At 61.2% G+C, this 27,241-nt stretch overlaps 1 protein-coding gene across 8 annotated transcripts in view; it reads right to left on the reverse strand.

Annotated features, from left to right (window-relative positions):
• Nucleotides 1–104: 104 nt before the first annotated feature.
• SLC38A10 (solute carrier family 38 member 10) overlaps nt 105–27,241 on the reverse strand; it is a 39,846-nt gene continuing 12,709 nt past the window's right edge. For 2 of the 8 annotated variants that reach the window (XM_032319413.1, XM_032319420.1), the window contains exons 7-19: nt 26,785–26,887; nt 25,839–26,021; nt 22,782–22,893; nt 21,807–21,913; nt 12,141–12,297; nt 11,924–11,998; nt 6,455–6,622; nt 5,689–6,144; nt 4,980–5,096; nt 3,755–3,778; nt 1,855–2,016; nt 565–1,632; nt 105–503 (exon numbers count right to left, since the gene is read on the reverse strand). In XM_032319413.1, coding sequence (XP_032175304.1) covers nt 599–1,632; nt 1,855–2,016; nt 3,755–3,778; nt 4,980–5,096; nt 5,689–6,144; nt 6,455–6,622; nt 11,924–11,998; nt 12,141–12,297; nt 21,807–21,913; nt 22,782–22,893; nt 25,839–26,021; nt 26,785–26,887 — 2,698 coding nt within the window. In that variant the 3' untranslated portion in view covers nt 105–503; nt 565–598. Of the gene's footprint in view, nt 504–564; nt 1,633–1,854; nt 2,017–3,754; nt 3,779–4,979; nt 5,097–5,688; nt 6,145–6,454; nt 6,623–11,923; nt 11,999–12,125; nt 12,298–21,806; nt 21,914–22,781; nt 22,894–25,838; nt 26,022–26,784; nt 26,888–27,241 lie in introns of all 8 variants that reach the window. The other 6 variants (XM_032319416.1, XM_032319414.1, XM_032319415.1 and 3 more) reach the window with 6 other exon arrangements.

The following is a 27,241-nucleotide window of genomic DNA, read 5'->3' on the forward strand; positions in this document are numbered from 1 at the left end:
GCCGCGCTGCATCGGGCTTCCCCGCCCCCCGAGGCCTGGTCCACAGGCGGCCTCACGACCACCAGCACAGCGGACACCAGCTTCATGGACTGGACACCGGGACGTTTCTAATTCGTAAACAACTTTATGGTTTAGAAAAGCAGACGGAACATGGAGAGCAGAGGGGCTGTGACAGGGGCCAAGGCGGGCGCGCGGCGGGTGGCTCTGACCCTCGAGACACCCGTAGCCATGAAGCTGCGTCCAGCGAGGTGAGCGTGGGCTGAGCTCGCCGTGGTTCTCTGCAACCCTCGCAGCGTCTCGCTTGTGACGACTGGAGAAAGCGGGAGCCTGGCGTGCAGCGGGCTCTCAGGGCAGCCCGTGTCCGTATCAGGGCCGTGCTCCCCAGCCGGCCGCTGCGTCATCTGGGACCTGCTGAGCTCGGTCACTCGGACAAGCTGAAGATGCGGGACGGAGAAGGCACGGGCCGCCTGGACAGCGAGGCTGCGGTGACAGGCCACTGAGACCCCCAGCCACAGCATGACTCTGACTCTGCACCCATGTGGCCTCTGCACGGCTGGCTGAGACCCACCAACAGAGGACAGCAGCCGCTGGTGGCCGCTCAGGGCTCCTCTGGGGCTCCCACCAGCTGCTTTACCTGGCGGCCGTGGACCACCCACAAGGCACCCCCCGCGGCCTGGTGTAGCTGGGTCTCCAGCGCACGACGGAGGTCATTGACCTGAACGTCTGGGAGAGGGTTAAAGCTGATGATGACCCTGTCCCTTGGGGCCGGGTCCCCGCCTGCCCCAGGAGCCACATCCCGCCGTCTCCTCCTAAGGTCAGAACCGGCCTGGACTTTGAGGTCTCGGTTGGCTTTGGCATGTTCTAGCTTCTGAGCCCCAGGGATGGGCCCCGGATCAGGGTTCTGCCTCCGCTCCGGCTCCTGGACGGCAGTGTCCTCCCCCAGAGCACGTGCACGGTCCCCGGCGATGGCCTCCTTTCTGGCCTCCAGGTGAGCGCCCTGCTGCCCACCCTGAGTCCCAACAGAAACAGCCCGGTGTTCCAGCTGCCGAATCTCAGCCTGGGCCCCGGGGGCTGCTCCTCCTGACCTGCTGGACAGGCCTGCGGGTCCCCGGCCTCGGCTCACGGGCTGGGACCTCACCTGAGGGTCGCCATTCTCCCTCACCCCCAGCACACCCGCTTCCTGAGCACTGGCACTGGGGGCCACCTCTTTCCGGGATTTCTTCCTTTCGTGGGAGCTTCTGCCGAAAGTGTCCTGTTCGGGCAGCTCACCAGCAACGGGCTTCTCTGGGCTCTTGGGCCCCTCGGCAGGGTCCGGCACGGGCACCCGCTCCGGCATGCCAGCGCCAGCTGCCTGGGCCACAGCGCCCCGCTGGCCTTCCCTCAGGTCAGCCTGGGCCGCCCGGGGCTCCATGTCGGCAGCGCCAGGAGGACCCGCTGGAGCTCTGCCTACAGCCGACTTGGGCTCCTCCAAGGCGCCCGGGCCGTGGCCCTGGGGCGGAGCGGGGAAACGCCCGGGGGCTCCGAGTGCAAGTTCCACAGGCTGCTGCGGGGGGTGGTCCGCGGTCTGCCCCTCCTGGGTCTCCTGCTCCTTCCCTCTGGGCGCCGGCACCCCAGGCTCTGGCTGCGCTTCGGCTGCAAATGAAGTCAGTCGCCAACTGAACCACGGGAGCGAACGGAAGCTACCAACACGGGGCTAGAAAGGTGAACTGGCCGGCAATTAAACACGAGCCAGAACTTTGCCCAGCAGGACCCCAGGCCCCAGAGCCCCAGCCCCGGCCCCACGGAGTCCCCAGGAGACGCCACGGGCAGCCGCGCGCTCGGTGATGACCCCCGGCCCGATAGGCCCTGACTTGCCGTCCTCGCCGTCCTGCCTCTGCTGTCGGATCTCCTTGTGCTGCTCCTCGATCACCGCGAGCAGCTTCTCCTGCTGGTCCAGGAGCCGCTTCTGCTGCACCTGCTGCTCCTTGATCACCTGCAGGAGGACCGCATGGTCCAGCATCTCCGCACGGCCGGCTTCTGCGGAGGGGAGAACGCACACTCGGAGCCTGCCCCGTCCGCGCAGGCGCTGGGCCGGGTGGAGGGCAGAGGGACGCGGGGCGCCGGCGCCGGCTCGCCTGGGGGCTCTCCCCGGGATGCCCTTCGCTCGCACGGGCTCACACGGGCCTGAGGTTTGGACATGCCCAGCAGGGGCCCAGCTGCTCAGATGGCCGCCCCCTGGGACTAGACGCCGAGAGAAGCTACAGGGGAGGTCTGTGCCGTGGGAATGCTGCCGTGCCCTGGGCTGGGGCGCGCCGAGCTACAGACTGCTCTAAAAACAGAATCCCAGAACTGTGAGGAAGTTTCCTCCAAGGTGAGAATTTAGGAAACAAACAGAACGGTCTTTCCCGCAGAGACAAGAAAGAAAGGGACCCTCCGTGAGGCAGAGGCCGGCTGCCAACACCCACAGGGCCCTGACCCCACTGACCACCGCCCGGGAGACTGGCTGCGGGCAGGCGCAGAGGGAGGTGGGCCGGGGGGAGGCCGCGCAGCAGGCGTGCGTCCGAGGACCCGCCCGGCTCTCCACGCCCCCAACCCAGAACGTGGGCCCAGGAAGAGGCCCCGAGTCTGAGCCTGCAGCCGGCAGCGGCCACCTGCGGGAGCACCGGGGAGCTCGGCTTTCGCTACAAAGGCCTCAGCACCAGCGTCTCCTGCGCGCAGCCACGGCTTATGTAGCTGCTACCACCCGTCTGCCTCTCAACAGGAGGCTGTGGAAGACGACGTGGGCTGCTGGGTGGGGGGCGGGCGAGCTCTGAAGGAAGGACGCTCTGGGCGTGGCGACGGCTCACATTCCGGCGAGGCTGCACACGCGGACAAGCTCGCCCGTCCTCGCCGACGGTGACCCGTGACCTGCCATGGTAGCGCGGGGTCGGCCTCCCTCCAGCCAGAGGCCCGTGAGGAATACGCGGAACCACGTGGCAGGGAGGAGGAGCCGCGCGGAGTCCCCTGTGCGGCGGTCCCCACCCCCACCCGGCCCTCCTCCAAACCCCCTACGGTCATGAAGACACCTGCCTGAGAAAGGCCACATCCTGTGGACAGGACTGGGGCTCCGTGGAGGGAAGTGCGCTGTGCTGGCACCCGCCCCCCCAGGGCTCTAGACCAGCCACTTCAGCCATGCGCCTCACTGTCACTCCGGGTACCCACGGCTCAAAGCCACGTAACAGTCAACAGTATGACGACAGCCCCGCGTGCCGCCCACACGGCCTGTCCCCGGAGCAGGTGCTGGAGGAGCAGCCCCAGCCTGCCCGGCCCCTCGGGGGACCAGCCCGGGACCGATGATGCAGGAGGAGCGAAGCGGTGCCAGGCCAGGTCCAGCCAGAAGCGACATGTGTGGACCAGAGTGGTGACAAGCCGTGCCCACGGACGGAGCCTGTCCCGCCAGGACCCCAGATGGATGTTAACACGCATGCAAAACACGTTAATCCCAGGCCATGCACACGGAAGAACCTCCATGCAGGCCCTACCCTCGGGGAGGCCTGAAGCCGGCGGCGTGTGCAGACCGCACCCACCGTCCTCCAGGACCGGGGCATTTGTGGGAAGGAGGGAGCTAGGGCATCGGGGGAACCCCAGCTGTGGGGCTAGAGCCGAGCCCGGGGCGGGGGGCGGGCTGCAGCGGCGGCTCCAAGTGAGGCCCGTGGCCGGCCGGCCTGCGCCCTCCCCTTCTCGCATCTCAGACCCCGCGCAGGCTTCGGCGGGAGCGTGCCCTCCGGGTCCGTACCTGCTACTATCTGTTTGATTTCGGCTGCTCATCCCATTGAGAGGCGCACGGAAGAAAGGCAGAGTAGGAAACCGTGAGAATTGTCTTTTCAGAAAGAAAAAAAATCGAAAGAATCAAACAGGTTTAGGTAACAGAGGATAAGCACTGGCATCCGTGAGCACAGGGAGACAAACCAGACAGGAAGCCCCCAGGGCAGCCCCCAGACCCCAGAAAACCTCCAGGGACTCCTGGCTCAGGCCCCTGGCTGCCCCCGGGGCTCAGCAGGCAGCCCCAAGCCCAGTGCTCTGGGCGGGCTGTCCCCGCAGGACCCTCTGGGGGGCCGCTGGGGGGCGCCGCGGGGTGCATGTCACACACGACAGCCCCAGGGCTGTGCCACCGAGATCTACACGCACAGACCCGGGGGAGGCTCAGGGAGAAACGCCCTGGCACGGCTCACGGGGCCCCTCTGCAAACAGACTCGGTGTCCCGGGAGGTGGGTGGGGGTGGGGAGGGGCGCTAACCAGGGAGCAGGTGTGCAGAGGCCCCTTGGTCACCAGTGAAATGAGGACAGGAGACCACCAGCCAGGAAGGCTGCCACCAGCCACACTACAGAGGCAGCACCTAATGCGGCGAGGTCACGAGGAGAGGGTTCGCCCCAAAACAGACACAGAGGTCCGAAGGAGGATTAGCCGCTGGAGATAAAAGTGCGCGACAAGCTTTTGTTTCCAGACGGTGCTGGGTGTTCGCTACAGATGGGCACAAACGTCCCCCTAAGTGACGGGTGACACACAGGGGCTGAGGGGAGGCAGGTGGCATCTGTCCTCCCACCTGGGCCGCCGGAAGGGCAGCTCCTAGCTCTAAGCAGTGCCCGGGGGCACAGACACCCCCAGCCGGGGAGCTGACCAGCACGTGCTAGCAACAGTGGCACGGCCGCCCTGAGAGTGCCACCCACGCGAACGGAAAACCCTGTGACAGCACAACAGAGGCTTTTTTAAGGGAAGAAAGAGAGACACAGACTACCTGGGGCGGGGGTACCCAGAGGAAGCTGCTGGGGGAAAGGGGGTTACTTCGGGTCTTTCCTCACTAGGAAGCCAGCAAGTCCAGAGCCGGGGGTGGGGGCTCGAACAGCCCGGCCGGGAGGACAGGCACCTGCGCCTGCCTCCCCCAGCCCTCGCTGCGGGTCTGGAAGGAAGGGGCAGAGGGCTCCGGCCCCGGCGAGGATGCAGCAGGAGAGCGAAGGCCTTACCCTCCAGCTTGCTGCCGGCGTGGCCTCCGGCCTGGCCCTCCGCATCCCCCTGCTCCTGCGGCTCTGCCTGCGGCCCGGCCTCGGGGGCCAGCTTCACCGGGAGGGCGGCCTTCCCACCTGCACACACGGAGAGGCGGGAGGTTTGCAGAGAGTCAGGAGGAAGCGGTGGGTGGGGCAGGTGGGGGCAGAAGGCGGGAGAGGGACGGGGTGGGGGGGGGGGCCTTCCGGAAACCAGCCTCCGCGTCACCCCCTGTCAGCAGTTTGTATCCGCCTGATGACTGCCGGCCAAGTAATGAAAACACATTTAACGATCTCGCGGGCTGGTGGCAGCGAGCCAGCGTTAACCACCTTCGCCAATTAACATGCGAGAGCCGGCCCGGCCGCGCCGCACGGCCCTGAACGGGGCGGCACCTGTCAAGCGTCCCCCGCGAGGGCCCAGACGCACGGACAGCGCGCCGCCTAACACTCAGAGGTCTGGCAAGCAACTGCGTGACAGATACCCCGGGAGCTGTCACATCACCAGACTCTGGGCTTCCCCAGCAGCTGCGGAAGGGCCGCTGCTCTCGCGCATCCGCGTGCTGACCTGGGCAGCCGAGCGGGAGTGCGGGCGGGAGGAGGCCCGCCCACCCGGCCTCTCCTGCCACCCCCCCCACCCCGAGGATCCTCTTAGGGAGAGCAGTTTGCCAAGGCAAGCGCAGCCGACACCCACCGGGCTCACTCTTGTCCACCAGCTTGCCCGCGGCGCCTGCAGCCCGGCCCGGCAGCGGGTCCCCGCCGGCTCTCTCCGCCGCACCAGCTGCTGGGGCGTCCTGCCCCTCGGGTGGCACTGCCTGGGGCCCTGGCTGCAGACCCCCGTCGCCTGGCCCCTGGTCCTCCTTCACGGGCTCGATAGCTGGCTGACCATTGCCTTCTGGAACCTTCCAGGGGTCTTCAGGGAGACCCCCTGCTACCTCTAAGACCTGGTCCTGTCTGGGTCTCTCTCTTTCCGAATCTGGCAGAGGCAGTGCCATCTGAGCCTTGCCCCCTGGAGCCTTCTCCTCCACGTGCTTGGACGAACGCTCATTCTCCGCTGGCTCTTCTCGGTCTTCACCCTCGTCCACCACCACCTTGTCATGAGGGACAGGGGGCTCGTGGCGGTGGGCCTCGCCCACGGGTGCTGCCACACCTGGAGGGAGACAGACGCGTCGTGGAGCAGGCAGGTTGGGGCGGCCCGGCTCTCCTTCCCCAGAGCGTGAGCTGCGTCCCAGTGCCCAACGGTGTGACGCAGGCTGGCAAGTGCCGCCTCCCACAGACCGGACTTTTGCCTGAGCACGGAGGCTACCTGTAGAGAATTACAACGGGGCAGCTGCAAGCCAGCTGGCGGGGGCGGGGCCCCCATCTGAGTTGCCCCTGAGTCACAGAAGGAAGGAAGCAGAAAGGACCAGAACTCAGGCAGGCCCCTCCTCCGCCGCCCACCACCGCCGCCCACCGCCCACCTCGGCCCGGCCGGTCCAGCTGCGCCTCCTCCTGCTTCTCCTTGGCACCTTCCCTCTGGGGCGCGTCCACGGGGCCCTTAATCTGGGCCTGCTCCATCTCATCTTTCTCATTGGGCAGCTTCGGCTTATCTCGGCCGTCCGCGGCCGTGTCCACGCCTGGATTCAGGCCTGCAAGCAGAGCGCGGCTCACTGAGCAGTTTCCACAAGGCCACGCCGCACCCCCCAACCCCACACAGGGACTGGGCGGTTGTCCCTAGATTGTAATCACGTTTCCCAGTCGGATGGCAGAGCCTAAGCAGTTATTTTTTTCCTGCTCAATCATTAGCAGCTAAGTAGCACAGAGAACTGTCATTTTTCATGTGCATTCATAACAAAAATATGTCAAAATGCAATTTACACCTAACTGGGCGCAAAAGAGCACCGCGCTGCGGAATACCGGCCGTCACCACCAGAGGGCAGCACGAACCCGCGGATTGCGGCAGGACGGGGTGGCAGCCTGGGGCGGGCATCTGCCCAGGGTCCCCCCTTCTCTGGGACAACCAGCCTGCCACACCTCAAAGTGCAGCCCCGCTGCTTGGTGGCGCTGGGAGGTGCTCGGGGAGGGAACGCCGCTGGGAACGCCGACGGGTGAAGCTGTGAGCCTCTCACTGCCAACAGCGAAGATGGGCAGCAGCGGCGACGGCCACGGGCAGAGCCTGCGCACGACGCCTCCCCTGCCCCCAAGTGCCACGCCTGTCCACACCTGTCCCCACACAGTCCTGTGCAATAGCTCACCCGCATGGCAACCGGGGGCCCCCGCAGGACCGAAACAGAGCCTGTTAGGAAGCGGCTGCCATTAAAAAATTGGCAAATGGGGCAAAAACTAAACATCCTGGGAAAAGAAACTAAAAATCCATCATTTTACCCTAGAGGTTGGAAGCACACTCTTGTTCCCCATCACAGGACATGAGCTGCCCAGAGAAGGGCTGACTACTGCCCTCCACGGGCAGCAGGGCTGCTGGCGGGAGGTGAGGCTGGGGCGGGGGTGGTGGTGTCATGGTGTCCTGTCCGGACAGGGCCCTGCTGGTCCCAAAGGAGAGGAAATTATTATGCAGCCCAGGACCTATGAGCCCGGGGCGGTGCCCTCACCACGTGGGCGCCAGGAGGCAGCTGGGACAGTGCCCTCACCAGACCAGTGCAGGGACGGGGCCCTGCCAGGTGGCGGGCTCGCAGGCAGACTCTGGACTCTACAGTTGAACCAAGGGGCTGGTAACAGTAAGCGGGTGACCATCGCTTGAGCGGATGAAAACACCCTGGTCTCTGTCACACAATTCACCCCTTCCCAGAGGCCCTGTGCTCCAACAGGAGTCACCATAAATCAAGGCGTCTATCTCATGGATCACAAAGTTAAAAAAAAGGTCTGTTGGGGCACTTGGGTAGCTCCATCAGTTACGCGGCTGCCTGTGGCTCGGGTCATGGTCCCAGGGTCCTAGGATCGAGCCCCGCATCAGGCGCCCTGCTCAGCGGAGAGTCTGCTCCTCCCTCTGCTGCTCCTCTGCCTGCTCCTGCTCTCTCTCTGATGAACAAAATCTTTAAAAAACAAAAAGGGCCAGAAAAGAAAGGAAAAACACAAGAAAAGAAAAGCTGCTAAGCCATCACAAGACCAAGTCACCTACGTGTGGCCCTGTCTCAGCAGGAACCAAGGCAAGTCCCCCGTGAGAGCAGGGGCAGCCTGATGGGCTGGGCTGAGGGGGACCCCCGTATGGGCGGCAAGATGGCGGGGACCTGAAGCGGCGAGGAGTCTCCCGCCAGGGCCCTCGGACAGAGCTGTGGGGGCAGCCGGCTTCCCAGCAAGGCCAAGGTGCCTTGGGGCTCCCGCACCCCCAGCCGCCGGCACCCGGCCTCCGGCCTCCGGCATCCCGGTCCACAGCAACGACCAGCACACCCCGGGCGGGAGCCGGGCTCTCGGCCGCAGACAGCCGGCAATGCCTCCCAGCATAGCGAACCAAACATGACCCCCAGAACGAGGGACAGAGGAGCTGACCACACCCAGCAGGCAGCTAGGGCCGCGCGGACGGGCCCAGAGCAGATGGGCACCTCGGCGTCCCCAGCAGTCAGCGGTCACCTCGCTCACCTTCAGGGTCATTGCTGGGTCCCAGCAACCAGAGAATGACCCAGGAAAGACCCAGGACAGTTCCGGGTCCGTGCCTCATTCTGCCAGGCGGTGGGAGACCCTGCCGGGGGCGGATCTGGCTTTCAGAAGCACCAGGCCGCATGGTGACAAGGGACCTACTCACCCGCCTGATGGAGAGGCTGGAAGCGCCCTGAGACAGGCCCACGGATGGTTCCCCACCAGGCTCTCCTTTCCAGGGCCCGGCGTGGGGATCGAGTCCGCAATTCCAGCTCAGCGGGACAGACCCTGTGCTCTGGGCTGTCTTTGGAATCGGGGATGCGGCGTCGGCAGCGGGGGCCGGGGGGGTCACAACCTCTACACCAAGGACGTCTGCACTTGAACACCTGGGCTAGAGGCGACTGCTGTGGGCGGCCGGCATCGAACAGCCTCTCTCCGGGGACCCAGGGCTCAGTTAAGTCAGCAAGCACCCAAACAAAGGGACTGCTCCTATCACACCTGAGCCCACAGATGGGTACGTGTCACCCGGAGAAACCACGATTCAAGAGACATGTGGGACCCCAGGGCCATGCACTTGTAAGGCAAGAGCCGAGAGCCAGGCCTGGCCCTTAAGTGACTTTCCTGACCCTCAAGGTGGCCACGAGAGTGGGTCGGGGCGTGCAGACTCCTGAAGCCCGCTCTGCTGGCCGTGGCTGGCACGGGCAGGCGTGACCGCCGTATCCTTGCATCTTCCCAAGCACACAGGAGTCACCTCGGCTCCCCAGACCCGAGCGTCCCAACCAAGGGGCCGCGGCGGCCCGAGCCTCAGTCTTCACGGTCCTCTAGAGCCGCCAGGGCCCCCCACCGGCAGAGGAGGTGAGCTGCTCCCCGAGGGCCTCCGAGGGCGGGTCGGGGTCACTCAGGGCTGCACGTGGGAGACAGCGGCCTCCCTGCCCCAGGCGGCGGTGTGGCTGAGCTGACCGAGTCACCTGGGAGGGCCCGAGGAACACGCAGTGAGTGGGTCAGGTGCCGCAGCACAGCGGCCAGTGAAAGGCCCTGTCGGCGGAGACTGGGAGGGCTGTGGTGGGACCGTCTGCCCCAGCTGAGGAGAGCCGAGCGCCGGGCCCGTCCCTCACACACGGCCTGGCACCTGTTGCAGAGTGTGCACACGTTCCCGCCCGCGTGCAGGGCTGAGTCCTCGCGAGAGCGAGTACAGGGCAGGGGACCCTGCGGTGAGCTCTCACGCAAGCCTGTGGTCACCCTCGGCCACCTGCACCTACAGTCACAGCCAAGCTGCTGCCCCAGCCTTTAGCCTGCGCCGGCCTGACCAGAGCCTCCATCCTGGTCCTCTGGGGCTTCTCCCCACAGAGCAGAGCCCGCACCCCTGCAGGGTGGCCAAGGGGCAGCGCGCGCACCACGGGTGCTCTGACACCATGACACGGGCTGCGGGCATGGGGTGGGCACGCTGCGGGGGAAGGAGGAGAGGGGACGGGGCCGCATTCAGAGGAGGGAGCCAAGCATGTTCCAGAACCCGACCTGACCCACCAGGCCCTGTGGGGCGCGCTCAGATAGGAGAGCAATGGTCTTAGCCTTTTTAACAGAGAATCGCCTCACAGGGCCCAGCGACCTCTTTCCTCCACGCTTGCCGCTGCTCACCACCCCAGCAAGCACGCGTCCCGGGCTCCGCTCTCCAAGAGTGCCAGCCACGGGTCCCAGTCCGTGTCCCCGGCGGGGCAGGATTGCCACCGTCTGCCCCGGGGCCGGCTCCGGCTCTAAGGAAACCTGCACTGCTCTGGCCTCGGCACCACCAGAGAGACCAGTAAAGCCCCACTCCAGGCCAACAGGCCGAAGTGTGACAGGCGCGCACACGGCGCAGGCCACAGCAGCCCCGGCTCTGCTTCGACGAGGCCACCCATCAATTATGGGGGCGCCAGGGCTGAGAAGAACAGAGGACGCGCTAAAAACCAACGGCGTGTGGTTCTGAGGGGCCATGTGTTTTGTTACAGGCTCGTGGAAGCAATGGAAACCAGATGTGGCCGCGGCGGGCTCCAGGTGAGCTCGCGGCCCGGCTCCGCGACAGGCCGCAGCTGCTGGCACAGGCCGCAGACCGCGGGTGCGTACTGCAGGGGGGACGGGCAGCCCGGAGCCAACCAATGCCAGGAAATCCACGGCCGGCCGAGGTCGGCGGCACCCGAGTCCACCTCGGCCGCAGCCATCCATGAAGCACACAAGGCCGAGACGCCCGGCGGTGAGGGACCCAGCAGGGGCTGGGTGTGTGTGTCCCTCTCCAAGGGGACTTCCTCCATCCTAACTGCCAAATCCATGCAACTTGGCGCAGGACACTCAGATGGCTTCTGACCACTCTGATCTGTTTCTCTGGGGAACCCCGCCATTCCCCGGGGCCCTCTCCGCAGGGACCCCCAAAAGGGGAATCTTTCTGCCAGCCCGTCCTCCCAGGAAGACAAAAGAGAGCACAGCCTGCTCCTCCGAGCCCCAGGAGAGACTGTGCCCCCGAGGGGAGGCTGTGGGGGGCATGGACACCAGCTAGGGGCTTTCTAAGCCCGGGGACAGAGACAGCAACAAATCTAAGGGCCACATGCCTTCCACGGCTGGCAGCCTGGCTGCCCAGGACCTAGAGCAAGTTCAACTCTCTTGCCAGGCTTTTGGGACCTTTTGTCGATCGTGGTAGGCAGGGAGACCGGGCTCCTACTAGGGCAGGCACTCCTTAGCCATCACCAGCAAAAGACACCCAAAACCCAGGGGCAAACAGCACTGCTGCTCCCGAGGGGCCTCTCCCAGAAGGGCAGGCCGGGCGGCAGCCGGGCAGAGCACGATCCGCGGTGGGGGTCTATTGTGGGGGAGGGTTCAGACACGCGCGGACACACCAGGAGTGTGAACGCCTAAAACCCAACCTTCATGGAGCAGAAGCCCCAGAATGAAGCACACCCCTCCCCCAGCACCCAAGCCTGATGCTACTCAGCGGCTGCGGGGTGAAGGCTGAGGAAGCCCTCCCTGCACCCCTGCCAGCTCTGCCTGGGACCGCCAGAGGCTCCAAGAAAACTCTTCTCCCACCGACTCGGGACACGATGGAGCCCCTTCTGCAGCCCAGAAAGCCACGCTCAGAAGCCACCCTGCACCCCGGAGAGCAAGGCCACGGGTGGGCCATGGAGCCATACGGCAGCAGGCCTTCTGAGCCGGCCTGCAGCTATAGAAGGCCGCGCGGGCCCCCCCTCCCCACGGGTCGGTGGGCCAGCAGCAAGGGGGGGGGCCATCAAACAAAGCCATGGGGCATCGCTGACCTTGTCCAAGCAACACCTGGCTTGAACCCTCATCCCCAAACCAGAGCAAGCAAACCTGACAACACGCACACACCTGCTTACCTGTCAGCGCTCCGAGCGGTGGGCTCTGAGCTCTCCATCCTGCTGTCCCGCACAGGCAGGCAGCCGTTCCCGGCCCTACTCGACCAGCCAAACGGGACCAGAGTGGGGGAGACAGCCGGGAAGTACCGCTCGTGCGCCGTGACCCTGAGACGGCGCTGCGGGGGCGCCCCGGGAAAGCTGCGGGGCTGGGGCGTGTGCATACCTGGACGTTGCGTACCTGGGAGCCGAGCCGCCTCTGCCTTTACGATGCCCTCGGCCTCTTCAATCCGGCCGGCCGGGGCTTCCTCGGCCAAGTCCACGGGGGCGTCCTCGCTCACGGACAGGGTCGTGTGTGTGCCAACCACCAGGACGCCCAGGCCAACCCAGAACACCAGCTGGACAAGACAAAGACCCAAGGGTCAAAGGGGTCGGGCGATCCCTGCAGCCCTGCCCCACGTAGGGGAGGAAGGGGCAGGAGGGCACAGCGCAGAGCGGGAGGCCGTGGTCCTGCTGGCCGGCCTGCCCCCATGCTGGCCGCTAGGAGGTGGGGGTCCCTAACTAGCCAACGTGACCGACTCATTGGCCCAACCTGCCAGAGCCAGGCCGGCCCCGAAGGAAGGGGCAGGTTCTCTGCAAAGAGTGGACCCCCGCGCCCACCGGCCAGGCCTCCTGGAAAGCAGGAGCTGGACCTGCCGACACCTGTGGCTGCCGAGGTAGGGCTTCCTGATGGCTCCGCCCAGAAGAGGAAGAATCTCAGGGCAGTGCCCTCCCCTAAGGGGGCACTTCAGCCTCCCGCGTGTCACCCGACAGCTGTGCAGCGGGCCCAGGGCGTAGTCGGTCTGCCTCCCATGTCGTCCTGCGTGGGACACGCCTGGAGCCACCGGCACAGAGGGGGAGGCGGCTCCCCACCCACCTTGAGCAGTGGGTGCCCAGTGCGGCTGCCCGGTGAGTCGTGCTGCCCATGCTGCTGCCTGCCGAGGGTCCTCGCCCCTGGGCCCATCCCTCCCACAAGGGAGCCAGGCAGGTCACAAACGCAGCTCAGAGATTTGGGAGGACCAAGCCTGCCCTGCGTGACGCCGTCCCCTCCAGAAATGTCTCCGTGAAGACATGCACACGCTGGCCCGACGCGTGCCATTATCTCTGCAGCTACTTCTGCCCCGCCTGCGCCCGGCCTGCCAGGCTGTCCCCACGGAGCAGGGACGCCTGGTCCTGTTGAGTCTGCAGAACGTCCCCCTGCCAGGCCACCTGCCCCAAGAGCCAGGGAGACCCTGCCGCTCACCCCATGCAGTCTCAGAGCCAGGATTCAAACTTTTTTCCCAAAGTCATGTTGACTTTAAAATGGACCAGTTAAAAAAAAACCAGTGAGCCCTCCCTGGGGCAAACCAGCCGGAGAAGGGGCGCTCCTCAGAGGAACAGCCTCCACTCACAAAGGCGGGCGAGGCCGGGGGACAAAGCCTGCAGGACGTGTCCATTTCTGCGCAGCCGCTCCACAAACACTGTGCTGCCCCGGCGCTCACAGAGGCCGAGGACAGGCCGTTCTCCCGAGGCCGGCCACACGTCAGGGAGGCCCTGGGGTGCCCCTCCAGCCTGCCACGGCTGGTGCAACAGGGTTACCCAAGGTTCGCAGCAAGATCTGGGAAGCCAACGCGGCATCTGCAGACTCCACACCGCGCAGCATGGGGTCGAGAGCTCCCGACTGTGACCACGCCGCCTCCCCCCCAAGTGTTTTCCTACAAGCTTGAGCACGCTCAGCGCTAGCACAGGACATCTTCCCCAGAAGGGAAGATTCGTGGGGCAGTGATGGTGTCCACAAGTGACCGAGGTCGTTTTAAAAGTTAAAAGGAAAGGACACTTCAAATCCCCTGCATTTCATACTTCCCAACCAACAGCAGAAATGACCTCGCTGAGAAGCAACAAGAGAAGTTCTTCTCCTAACTCGGAGCGCGCGGCACCATCAGGACAGTGACCAGCAGTGGGTAAGAGCCCCCGGCGCGAGCCACTCTGCGGCTCCAGCGGCCGCTCGGGCAGGAGACCACTCTAGAGTAGCCCGAGGCCGGCACCCGCCTGGGGCCACCCCGACAGGACGGGGACACAAAGCAGGAGGCGTCCTGCCCAGTCGGTCACTACACTGCTTTCCTACCACATCGCCGAGCAGCCCCACGGGAGACTGGAATGGCAGCATTTCACTCATGACTCGGAATTTTTTCTTTCAACCCTGGGCTTCCTGGTCTAAAAGCAAAAACCTCACAGGCAGAATAAATAAACATTAACTCCTTCAATACTGGAAGACAGCAAGCTTCCTGAAAAAAACCAAGAGCGCGTTAACATAAGGCTGATTTAGCAAGAACGGCCTGCATGGAGCCCGGAAATTCCAGAAGAGAAACCAGCTCTAGTAGGTCCCCCACACACCTGCCCTTGCCACCTGCCCGGACCTCCCATGCCCCCTCCTGGGCGTGTGTCCTCCAGCTCCAACCCCGCTCCCACACCCGGCGGCAGCCCCCACACCCCCTGTGCTGAGACCCCACTCGTCTCCCCACACACCGGGCTCACCCGGCTGCTCCGGGCTCTGCAGGGCCCCCAGCAGCCGACCGCGGGCCAGAGCGGGGGCAGCCTGCAGGCCAGGCAGAGCCTCGGGAACCGGCCCCTCACCCCAGCTTGCCATCCTCATCGCTTCTCTGAAGAAACACCACGGGCCCAGGAAACCCCCAGGCAGGGAAGCCAAAGCCACCCCGGCTGGAGGGCGGCCGTGAGATGAATGCGCGCAGACTGTCAGCGGGGACACGGTGGGCTCCAGTCCACGGGGCAATGGCGCATGCAGCAGCCAAGCTGCCATCTCCCGGCAAGCACGAAGTAGAAGCAAGTCAGCCAGAGCCAGGCCAGGGGAGAGGGCACAGGGGCGTCCAGTCCCCAGGGGCAGCTGTAACGGCTACATGCTGACCATGGGCACAGACCTGAGTTCTATGAGGCCCCAGGATCTCGTGACCGGCGAGAGGTCCCAGGGCCCCCACTCCGCCACTGAAGTGTGGGAGGCTGGCTGTGGAATGGGCGCCAAAAGGAATGATCGCGGGTTCTCTGAAGTCCTGAGTAAGGCATGCTGACCCTGGAGAAGGGGCCAAGGTCTGTGCCATCCGGGCTGGCCACGGATAGACGATTGGGAGCTGCCCTGGAGCCTGCCTGGGGCGCAGGGGTGCCATGGCCTCGGGACGGGGGGAGGGGGTCAGCTGGGCCTGGAGCTCAACCTCACCTCCGGCGCCCCAAGCACAGCCCCTTCTGGGTTCAGCCCTGCATGAGTCCAACAGGACGAGAGCGGTGAGCGTGTCCGGTGTGCCAGCCTTACTCCACAGTCCCCCAGCAGGGCCACCCGAAGGAGAAACACAGCACACTCCGAGGGCTTAGCCCAGGCTTAGCAAAACCCGGGGCTTGGCCCGGGGCCACAAGTACCATGGTGTCCCAGAGAACCCCTCAAGCCATGACCTGCATGTAGCCTCCAGATCTGCAGAGGTTCCCGACTCAAAAACAAAAAAGCACTCACTTCTTACACGGGAGCCTGTCTGAACACCACACGGGTTCAAATTCCGCACCTCTTGTTGAAACACACCTGGAGACGGGGGCTCTGGCCGCCGTGCAACCACACGCCCTGATTCGGGTCTCCGCGTCAGGGTGCACCCCACCCCCAGCCCCCAGATCCCAGCTGGAAGGCCTTGGGTGCTGGGCTCTGGTGGAGGTCGGATGGCAACCGGTGTGTGGCTCACTGTCTCCAAGTCTCGGTCTCATGTGTTCACCTACAGCCTTCTGGGGGCACAGCACCGGCTGTGACCTGGGCAGCCCCTGCTCTCTCCTTGGGGCCCCACCAGCAGCTCCTGCTCCCTCTGCGGGCTTCCAGGCTGTGGCATGTTAATTCCCAACACCTCCATCCAGGTGGAGACTGGAGAGACCGTCCAATTTCTCAGATTCTCAAGGTAAAGAATGAACTCATGATGGCAGAGAAAGTTCCTTTTTGATGCACTAAGGGCACACTGTGTCACAGGCTCACTCCACCTACAAGGATGCTTCTCAGCACATTCCTCCCTTTGAGACTTTCTGCTGCCCAGTCCTGACATGTCCATCAGCCACGCACCCTGTCCAGCTCTTCTCTAGGTCTGTGTCCAGTGAGCCCTCAGGCGAGCCAGGGGGAGCGGACCCTGGGCCTGGCACTGGGCCCACATTTTCCGCAGGAGCAGCAGCCAGAGCTCTCGGGACAGAAGGCAGAAAGGAGCCAAGCAGGTGCCCTCCAGACCCGAGCTTTGTGTGCACCAAACTCTAGCCACATCGCCCAGTTTGTGCCTTGGAAGATTCATTTCCCTCAAAACACTAAAGCTACCTGTGTGCAAATAAAACACAGCAGCACATACGAACAGAACACCACAGTCAGACGGTCCATCCCCAAACTGACGTGTGATACCCGAGTCATCAGAGCACTGAGTTGGAGGGACAAACTTTACCATCTTCACAAATGGTTAAGACGATTCAATGTGTTTTTTGGATTTCAAAACCAGAGCAAAGGAGGCACAGATGGACACTTGTCTTAGCACAGTTCCACGGGTGCTCACGTACGCCGTGTGCAGGCGTGTGGGCGTGCATGTTTGTTCCCATACGCGCAGCCACAGCCACACCAGGCTCAACAGTTCGACACCAGGGGCTCTCGCCGCTGAGTCAGGAGCTGGCCCCGCGGCCAGATGCGCAGGACACACAGATCAGGAAAGAGAAGCCCTAACAACTGGGAAGGAGGAGGTGGGATAGTCCAGAGGTGCCGTCGGACCGCAAGGAGCTGGGAGGGCAGAGAGCAGACCCGTGAAACAGGCAGGGAAGAAGCCGGCAGAAGAGGAGCCTCGGGCATCTCCGAGGTGGCGGTGCGGCCGTCTCGCGGTCTGGCTGGTGCGGGCCGGGCCGGACCCCACCGCCTGCAACTGCACGGAAGACTGCAAGGTACGCACTGCAGATTCGCCAGAGTGCAGAGGGAACGACACCGTCCAAATTAATCTACAGCTTCGAAGACTTCTGATGAGACCAAAGAAACAAAAAGCTGGACTTTGTTCTGGCAAGAGTCAGATCGGCTAACTCCAACACGCCTCTGGAGAATGAACAGGCGACATATCCAGAAATGTCATAAGTAAAAGTGAGGAAGAAGGATCAGAATTCAAATGTTTCCCAAGCCGGCACCCAGCTGGCTGTCAGTAAGTGTGCAACTCCCAATTGCAGGATCGTGGGTTCTAGCCCCGCCCTGGATGTGGGGATTACTACAAATCAATCAATAAAATTAAAAAAAAAAAAAGTTGGATCCAAATTTTAAAAAGTTTCCAGAGCGATGCATCACAGAGCAGGGGGCACTACCATGGCCACAGTGGCAAGCAGCACGGACGGCAGCACATTCGAACACAAGTCCCAAACCAGGCCCAAGTCCACACGAGGTCCAGTACGAGAGCAGTACCACCACCCAGCAGCGACCCAGCCCCGGGGCTGCCATCTATGGAGCCTGCTTGGGTTCTTACCCTGAAATAAAACACAGACGATCAAGGATTTACATGAAAAACAATGAAGTCATGAAAGCCCTGGAACTGAAGAAAGAATTTTTAAAAATCATACTGAAGAGGAAGGGTCTTTCTAACAATGACTTCTTCCCCCTGAAAGAGTCCGAGGGACTAAAACTCTGGGACGCGACAAACAGAAAAACCTTTGCAATCTGGAGGCAGCAGCTGGTTAGTTTCCGCATGCCCTCAGGAGTTTCCCCAAACTCACTAAAATCGCCCAACTGGCAGACAACCTTGGCCACCAAGACCGCTGGTGAGACCCCGGATCACGGAGGAAAGCACGGAGGCGCCGTGAGGTCAGGCTCCTCCTGACCTGCAGTGCTGAGCACCAGGCAGGAGAGCAGCACCCTGGAGCTTGCGACGCTCAGGCCGGAGTCAGGCGTTAGAGGGGAGGGTGAGGGGCTCTCGGGCAGCCAGAACTCGGGCAGCCACCATCCTCATAGAAGGGCACCCACATTCTGCATGCAGTTCTCCCTAAGGTACATGCCAACTACGCAGAGAGGTGCGAGACAACAGAAGCTAAGCAGAGAATTTACCAATGTGAGGGCAAGGGCGTTTAGCTGAGACCCTGGAAGGGCTGTGCCCTAGGAGTGAGGCAAACCAGGAACAGCCTCCCCTTAAGTGAACACAGGCCTTTTGCCATCCTCTGTCTGCTGGAAGACAGCATCATCGAGAACCTCTACCATTTCTCAAACACAATGGCCACCAACTACCAAGCATGCCAGAAGACAGGACCAAGTGACAGAAAACTAAGAGGCTGCAAAGGCTCAATAAAATGAAATGTTGGCAATTTTAAAACAATAATAACATCTCGCAATGTTTAAAACATACATAAAATTAAAATACACAGAAACAATGGCACCACAGGCCAGAGGAGGGTAAATGGAAGTAAAACGTTATGGGATGCTTGGCTTGTCTGTGAATTGGTAAAACCAACTTACAGTCAACTCTAATAAATCGAGGACCCATACTAAACTGCTCTGTGTGACCATTAGAACAGAAATGTGCACCTCCAGCTAAAAGACAAATAAAACATGAATACTTAAAATGTGTGATTTATCCAAGTCACCAAGAAAGAAACAAACAAAAAAGAACAGATGGGACAAGTAAAAACAGAGTAAGATGGAAGCTTTAATCCCCCCAAAATCAGTAATTACATTCACTATACAGAGTCTTAAATACTCCTATTAACAAATTGGATAAAAACAAAACGAAACAAAAGCCAACCATATGCCATTATCTGAGATACACCATAAGTATAAAGGCATAGAAAGATCATAAAAGAAAAGACAAAAAACTTGTCTGGGTAAATATAAATCCAAAACAAAGCTGGGTTAGTCACACTGTATCAGACAAGACCATTTTAAGGACAGAAGCATTTCAAAGATAAACAGAGACATTTCACAAGAAAAAGGGTCAGTTTAACAAGATGTAAGTGTCCTGAAACTGTATGCTCCCAATAACACAGCTTCAAGATAAAAAGCAAAGACTGATACAGCTAAAAGGAGAAATAAACAAATCCACAATTACAGTGAACTTGTTACATCTTCCCCAGAACTGATAAACAAGATTAAAGAAACAGCAAGAACATGTGAAATCTGACCATCGCAGTGAGTACAGCTGACCTAACCGCACAGCTACCCGCAGCCCACGGCAGCCATCGGCGCAAACCATAAGCTGGGCTGCAAGCAAGTCTCAAGAAGGTCAAAGGAGGAAATTCATATTCTTCAGTGTGTGTTCTCCCAGCACAATGGGGTCGCACTAGAGATCAGTACAAAAGATTATGAGGAAATCCCCCAGAGTCTGAACATCTGAAGAAGCCACGGGTAAAAGAAGACATAAGGAAAACTGGGAAATGCTGTGACACGAAGGGTCGGGTCAGTCCTCTGGTCCGTGGTCTGGCACAACCCCATCAAAGTCCAACACGGCTGTGCAGGAGGAGGCCAGCAAGCGGACTCCGCTGCAGATGCTAAGGGCCAGTGATGGAAAGACCCCGGGAAGAATGAAGGTCAAGGGCACCTGCCGCCCGCCGTGAAGACTGTAAAGCCGCAGCGCTCGGAGCAGGGCCATGAGGACGAGGACAGACTGACAGACCAGCAACAGAGGTGTCCCCAGCAATCCCCTGGGGAAACGGGACTGATGACAGCCGTGACACCACAGTGCCGGGGAAAGGGGGGGTGCGACCAGCTAAGGGCCTTCACCCCACCTCCCCACCCGATGGAGCTTGCACGTGAATGCGGTCCAGAAAACAAGCAGCTTCTAGAACATGACCTATAAGGCTATCTGCAGGGCCTTGTAACGGGCGGCACATAAAAGGCCCCAGCCAGAGAGAAAGGCGACAAACGGAACTGCGCCGGCATGAAGAACACCAAGGCACCTGGCGGCACAGTCGTCACAGACGGCACAGATGCCTGGTTGGGTGTCCGACTCTTCATTTCGGCTCAGGCCACGACCTGATGGTGGTGAGATCATGCCCCAGGTCAGGCTCCAAGCTCAGCGTGGGGTCTGCTGGAGATTCCCCCTCCCGCCCCTCTGCCCCTCACCCCTGCACACACCTGCATGTGTGCGCTCTCTAAAATCAATCAACCTTTAAAAAATAAAATAGGAACGCCTGGGTTAAATCTCTGCCTTTGGCTTGGGTCATGATCTCAGGGTCCTGGGATCGAGTCCCGCATGGGGCTTTCTGCTCAGGGGGAAGCCTGCTTCCCCTTTTCTCTTTGCCTGCCTCTCGGCCTGCTTGTGATCTCTCTGTCCAATCAATAAATAAAATCTTTTTTTTAAAAATTAATTAAGTAAAAATAAAATAAAATAAGAAAACAAAACGAAGAATACGTGTTGGTGAAAAGGTATCACAGAAGGCACGGAGAGGCAGCCCAGAGAGAACTTGCAATGTGTACTTCTGAAAAAAGACTTAGAAGCTTGAAAAATGTCCACAAATCATTCAGAAGAAGACCGTCCGGCTGACAGGGCAGGACGTGCCCGACACTCACACGGCTGAGAAGCCCACGATGAAATGCTCAACATCATCAGTCACCTGAGAATTGCAACTGAAGACCCAGACGGAGCCCCTGCTCACCCCTCAGAAGGGCCAGCACGTGCGAGGGAGGCAGAGGGCTAGCGCAACTGGAAGTCCAACCCGAGGCCAGAGGCCCACCTGGAAGAGCCTGGAAAAATCTCCTGAAACCGGACAGACCCCTAAGCCCAGGATCCGGTACACCCGCCTCGGGGAGTAACCCACACGCCGGATGCACGTCCCGGACGAGCGGCACAGAGAGCCCCACTGTGTGCTCTGGGGGCCCGCGTGGAGCCCCGCAGCACGGAGAACAGGCAGGCTGCGGCCCTCGCGGCTGACCTCAGACGTGACGCCCGAGAAAGGAAGCAGACACAGCACGTACTGTGAGACTCTGTCCACGCCCACTCCAAGGACAAGCAGAATTATTCCCAAACGTTAGAAGACAGAAGAGCGGTAACCTTTGGAGGGGAAAGACCGTGAGACACCCCGGGGAAGCTTTGGGTGCTGGAATGTTCTAAATAAACCTTCCCTGGATGGTGGCTCCATGGCTGGGCTCACTTGGCAAACGGTCCTCACGCTGTATGGGGAATCGGGTGCTTTGCTGTACACTCGCTCTGCGGCACTCCTGAAACCATCATGGGGAAATCCCAAAAACAAAAAGCTCCGTAAGCCCGCGGAAGGTGAGCAAAACGCAAGGGTGGCTCCCAGGAAGAGAAATGCAGTCGCTCGTAAACACACGAGAAGACACTTGACACCCCCGCAGACCGCTGACGGGGAAAGAGGCCTGGGCTCGGCCAGGCGGTGACGGCACTGACCTCTGTACGGGCTGTGGGTAAAAGCTCCCGTGCCCACGTGCTCCTCCTCTCGGACACGGGGACTCCTCTTCCAGAAAGCTTCCCACAGACATGCTCTCAAACGCATCCTAACACTCATGTACGTGGAGAATCGGCATGGTTTTCCCTATGACACCAGAGCATGGCAGAAGTGACCCCGTGGACAGTCCCCTAGTGAGACAGTCGGGGATAGGAACGGGGAGGGGCCTGGAGAGTGCGGCACACAGGCACGGATAACCCTGTCACCACACACACACATGCTTGGGGAAAAGCGGTTCGGTCTTCAACGCTCAGGCAAAGTAAGAAGGTCTCACACACATAGGCGCGCCTGCGCACCCTGGGCCCGTGGGAACCTCCATACGTACAGAGGTAGCCGCCTGGCCTGGTCCCGCATCTCCCAGACCTTCCGAACCAAGGGCCTCCTATAGGAAGAAACTCTCATCTGAGAACACGGCCCACACCAGTCCTGGGTGGGGCTGAGCGGCGCTCACCTGGGAGGAAAGGGTGTTCTTGTGGATTTTCTTATAGATCAGAGCCGGGCAGACGAAGCAGATGAGACTTCCCATCATCGCGCCCGTGAGGCCCAGGATCGTCTCCACTGGGAATGAGAAAGACAGGAGGGGGGTGAGCGCCAGGGGCTCCGGCAAGGCACGGAGCACAGGCTTTTAGCAAGCACAGGCAGGCAAGCCAGCCCTGCCTCCGGGCCTGGGGAACGCGCGCCTCCGCAAGTCCAGCCTGTGTGCCCACAGGCACGTGAGGGGCATCCTGGCTGCTACGCGGGCGTTGGGGAGCAATCCGCAGCCCCGTGAGAACCAGAGGCCCCAACCTCCCAGCCAGGAGTCCCAGGCAAGCTCCCTGCTCCCTGCACCTCAGTTCCTGGCCCGTGAAATGGGGGCAACGTGACTCCCTCCCTTGCTTGCGTGAACCTCGGTGAGCCACGGGGAGCAGGTGTCCTCCCACGGGGCCCAGCACAGGGCGAGGCCTACAGCACCGCACTGGCTCCTCTCAGAGCCTCTGGGCGCCCAGCGGGGGCTTCTCGGATGGCTTGTCCTGAATCGCCAACCTCCCCACCATGTGTGACTGCGCAAATCTCACTCAGGCCCTTCCCTGTCCCTTGGTGATGTGTCCTCAAAACCAGGAATCAACCAACAGCATCCCCACCGAGTCCACCAACCAGGCTGGTGTCCTTGCGTGTCAGTCACTAGCTCAGCTTTGCACACGCCCACGGCTCCCTGAGGATACTACAGTGACCCACGCCTTTCCCGGGGGGAAATCGAAAGATTCACAGATGGCCTCTACATGTTTTTTAGGGACTAGAGAGGGTTGTGAGACTCTGGGTGTCAGCTGAACACGGAGACTCCAGGCAGCGTCAGCCCTGGGGTCCCTCCCTGTCACAGCAAGCATGGAGGACGGGGAGAGGACAGAGCGGGCGGGAAGCCAGTCCCCGGGGCAGTCTTCCCACTTACCGTTGGGGATCATGATTCCACCCACCATGGTTCCAAACACGACTGAGAAGGTGAGGGCTTTGAACCGCAGGGGCGGCATGTAGCCTCCAGCAGCAAAGGTCCCATCTTTTTGCTGGGTGAGAGGAAACAAAAACAGAATGGTTTTGAAATGACTGATTGCCTCTCCGCCCTCCAGCAAGGATGCCCGTAAAGGGCTCTGCCGGTGGCCCAGGTAGGTGTGCATGGGAGGCCAGCAGGTGACTCCAGACACGGTATGACTTGGCTGAGCGGTGTTGCCGCGAGACGGTGACCCAACCAGTAACCCAGCCCAGCAAAGCTCCGGGCCGGGAAGGCCCAGGCTGCTCCTCACGGCAGGCATGGGATGGAACAGGACGGAGAGTTTACAACTTTGTTTCAAAATGTTAGCAGCAGGACCTTCCATTTCCGTTGGGGCAGTGCACAAGCCAGATTAAAAACGGGACCACCAGAAGCCAGAGGGAGCTCCACAGAGCCAGGCTGATGGTTTCCGGGTACAGCAGAACCACCCAGGGCACACACTCCCGTGCATGCTCTAATTTCCAGGTGCTTCGGAGAAGAAGGAAAGATGATAGGACATGATGTAACCAAACCCAAACTTACTCCTCCTCCAAGGCCCATTCACCAGAACCATCTTCTGGTCTGGTAGCCGGAGTGAAGCTTCTAGAGCACTACTGGGCACACAGGAAGGGCTGACCATAGTTCCTATTCCTGGGCCGGGCAATACCACTCCAGGGGAGCCTCAGAACCTTCCGTAACTAGAATTTTAAATCACCCCATTTCCATAATAGACCTTCGATGCAGGTGGCTTTCTTAGGATGGACTGGGGGGCGCTGCAGCCCAAATTTCTGATCGACCTTAGGATGACAGCTTGCACTGGGTCCGGCGAGGAGGGGCGTTGGGGCTACACCGTTTGACCCAAGAACTCCTGCCTACAAGTCTACCCGATACTCCAAGAGGAGAGGGAGAAGGGGCAGCGGTACGTGTGGTCGGGAGAGAGCACCCGTGGGAGGTCAAGCATGAAGGACCCACCGCGGCAGAGTCTCCCACAAAAGCCGGAAGAGCAAGAGCGAGGCGTCACGGGTTTCCATGGAGACGCCCAGCGACGGCAGGAGACTCGGCGAAAGGACTCTACGGAGACGCGCACAAACGCCACGTCAGCTGGGGGAGGACGGAGGCACGAAGGGGAATCTTCTTCCCGATTTAACAGCGCCTCGAATGCCGCTGTGGACTGCTTCCTCAACGGTAAAAATTATGTACAGAAACACAAATGCTGTTCACACACAGAGCATCAAAGGGGGAAAGCTGGAGGCCAGCGGCTCACAGTGCGGGGGCGGGGGGCGTGGGGGAGACAAGAGCTGTCCCCACCGCTGCCCCCGAGGGACCAGGCATTAAATCGTGCCACGCCTGGTGCCCAGGTGCCTGCCCAGCTAACGGGGTCGGGAATGAGGGCTCGGACTGGATGGGGAAGACGGCCCGTCCTTCAGGGCTTGGCTCCGCCACCAGGGGCCGTCTCGATGCACAATCAGCGGGAAGCTGCCTTGAGCACAGGACAACCCTGTGGACAACGAGCCCAGTTCTAGCTGCTCCAAAGGCCCAGGGGCCCACCTTCTCCAGTGTGGCTACTGGACACACTGTCTCCTGGAGTTTTGAGAGCCCCCCACCCCCTCACTCCCCACCCCCCACCCTGTGGCCTAAGCAGTTCCACGTGTGTGGCCACCAGGAGTCCCGGCTGACCGCAGACCACACTCAAGGACCTCCACCCAGAGACACAAGACACCGCCATGGAGAAAAACTGTGGGCGGGTCCGTGGGCTCCCAAAGTGGGCGCATCTCGGGGCACGTCTTGGGACGCAAGTTACACACGGACCTTCTATTTTTAACTTGGCAACAGCAAAGGAGACTCTTAGCTCCAACCCACACCTCTGAAAACTTCTCATTAAAGACTCAGTGGTTCATGCCCGCACACGCGGAAGTGAAGAGAACTCAGCCTCTCGTGCCGTCTCTGATCCGAACTGTTAAAATGTCCAGTTACATAAACGTAAAAGCAAAGTGCGCTGACCCCAGGGCCCAGATGTCAGTGCCTGCCTACGAAGCCAGCTCTTCCACACTGCCAGCACCCCCGCACCCCTCGGGGTTTCCGCTCCACCTGATTCGGAGGCGGCAGCCGGGGGACTGGGGAGTCAGGGCTCCACGCCTCCCGTGGGGACAGACCCCTGTGTGCTCTGGCACGGTCTCTTTTCTCCAAAGCTGGTTTTTAAAAAATCCCGAAGGGCACCTGGGTAGCTCAGTGGGTTAAAGCCCCTGCCTTCGGCTCGGGTCATGGCCTCAAGGTCCTGGGATCGAGCCCGGCATCAGGCTCTCTGCTCAGCGGGGAGCCTGCTTTCCCCTCTGCTGCTGCTCTGCCTCTTTGCCTACTTGTAATAGGGATTTTTTTAAAAATCCCTGTTAGAAGATTTCACTTTGGGGTGCCTGGGTGGCTCAGTGGGTTAAGCCTCTGCCTTCAACTCAGGTCATGATCCCAGGGTCTTGGGATCGAGCCCCGCATCGGGCTCCTTGCTCGGCAGGAAGCCTGCTTCTCCCTCTCTCGCTCCCCCTGCTTATATTCCCTCTCTCGTTTTGTCTCTTTGACAGATAAATAAAATATTTTAAAAACATTTAAAAAATAAGAGATTTCACTTCAACCGAAGCTTTTCCTTTTTTTTTTTTTAAAGATTTTATTTATTTATTTGACAGAAATCACAAGTAGACGGAGAGGCAGGCAGAGAGAGAGAGAGAGGGAAGCAGGCTCCCTGCTGAGCAGAGAGTCCGATGCGGGACTCGATCCCAGGACCCCGAGATCATGACCTGAGCCGAAGGCAGCGGCTTAACCCACTGAGACACCCAGGCGCCCAGCTTTTCCATTTTTAAGTAGAAAAAGCTCTCCCTGCCGCAGCCCGGAGAGCTAGAGAACCGGCCCAATCCAACAGAGCGGACACAGTGGAGGTCAGCAGGACAGCATTTTGCTGGTGGAGGGTCGCCTAAAGGGCCACGAGAGCCTTACCTGCTGCTCAAAAAGCAGTGTGTTCAAGGCCTGCCGACACGGCAGGATCATCATCGGGAAGCCCACGGCCACGGACATCATGAAGCCCACTCGCATCATCTCCGTCACCAGGTTGGAGGGAAAGTGCATCAGAACGTTGCCCGCAGTGGCCTCGGTGAAGCTCACATAGCCGAAGCAGCCGACCTGCGGGAGAGCGACAGCGGGGGCGCACGGTCATGGAGACAGCCCTGAGCAGTGTCCGCAGGACCACACCGCCCATGGGACCGCGGGCCCACAGCCTACGTGCCCAGAAGGCCCGGCTGTCAGGAGGCTCCAGTCTGCCTCCCGTGCGGACAGCAAGCCCCAGGGCAGCGAGCTACCACGTGGAAAGGAAGCCTCAGGGTTCCCGGCAAGCCCCGCAGGGCAGCCAATCTTCCCCGAGGGCAACAGCCAAAGCCGGGCACCATGGGGCAAACCGTGCCCACCACGGACGGCCACTCCCCGTGGACAACGCTGGGGAAGCTGACGAGAGCACGGGTGCTCTGCGGCTCAGGGCCACGGGCCAGAGTGTGCACTGCTCATAGGACAAACGGCAACATGGGGACCCAAAGAAAAATCTACCCAAATCGAAGGTTATTTTTTTCCTCTGCTTTTTTTATGTCCCCATTTCAGTAAACAGACGGGGCTCTTTCCAGCGCAGATAAGCAAAGGTCTCACTCAGAGAAGGAGTCAGGAGAGACCCCCGGCCAGCGTGATGGGGGCCCCCGGAACGGGAGAGATACGGCTGCCGCCGGGGGAAGAGCGTGTTTGCATTTGCGCGCGGCCTTGGAGCGGAGCCGAGGGGCGGGTCTGCCCCCGTGGCCACCTGGTCCCCGATAGGAAAGGAGCAAAGGGCAGGCCTGCAGGGGGTCGAGAGCCCAGCGGTTTCTGACACAGGAGAGGAGGGGACAGCTGAAGGGGCTCCTACCGTGACGTAGAAGGCGGTGACCACGTTGAGGGAGCAGGCAAATATGGAGCTCATGGTTTTCACCGACGGCTCATCCAGGCTGTCGTAGGTGGGCAGAACCTGACTGTATAAACACCAGCGACTTCACCAAGCAGACTCCAGAGGAAGACACGCTCTCTGCCTGCCCTTGTCCCCAGGTCCCCAGTCCCCCCACCCCCGAGTCTCCAGCACGGTCCTTCCAATCACACCCGCCACCACGGTAACTCCAGGCTGCAACTGAGGTTCAGACGGCGGGGTGGCCCCGAGCACCCCCTCACGAGCTATCTGCAAACGCTGCAGAAGTGCCACAGAATGAAAGGCCGGCTGTCCCGCAGAAGCAGGAGCGTGACCACCACACAGAGTGCCAGGCGGCAGTGAAGCCACACGTGTTTACAGGGGAGGCAGGAAGCAGTGCAGAGCGCCGCCGTCAAAAGAACAG

Source organism: Mustela erminea, chromosome 18 (assembly GCF_009829155.1).
Source record: "Mustela erminea isolate mMusErm1 chromosome 18, mMusErm1.Pri, whole genome shotgun sequence".
NCBI lineage: Eukaryota > Metazoa > Chordata > Mammalia > Carnivora > Mustelidae > Mustela > Mustela erminea.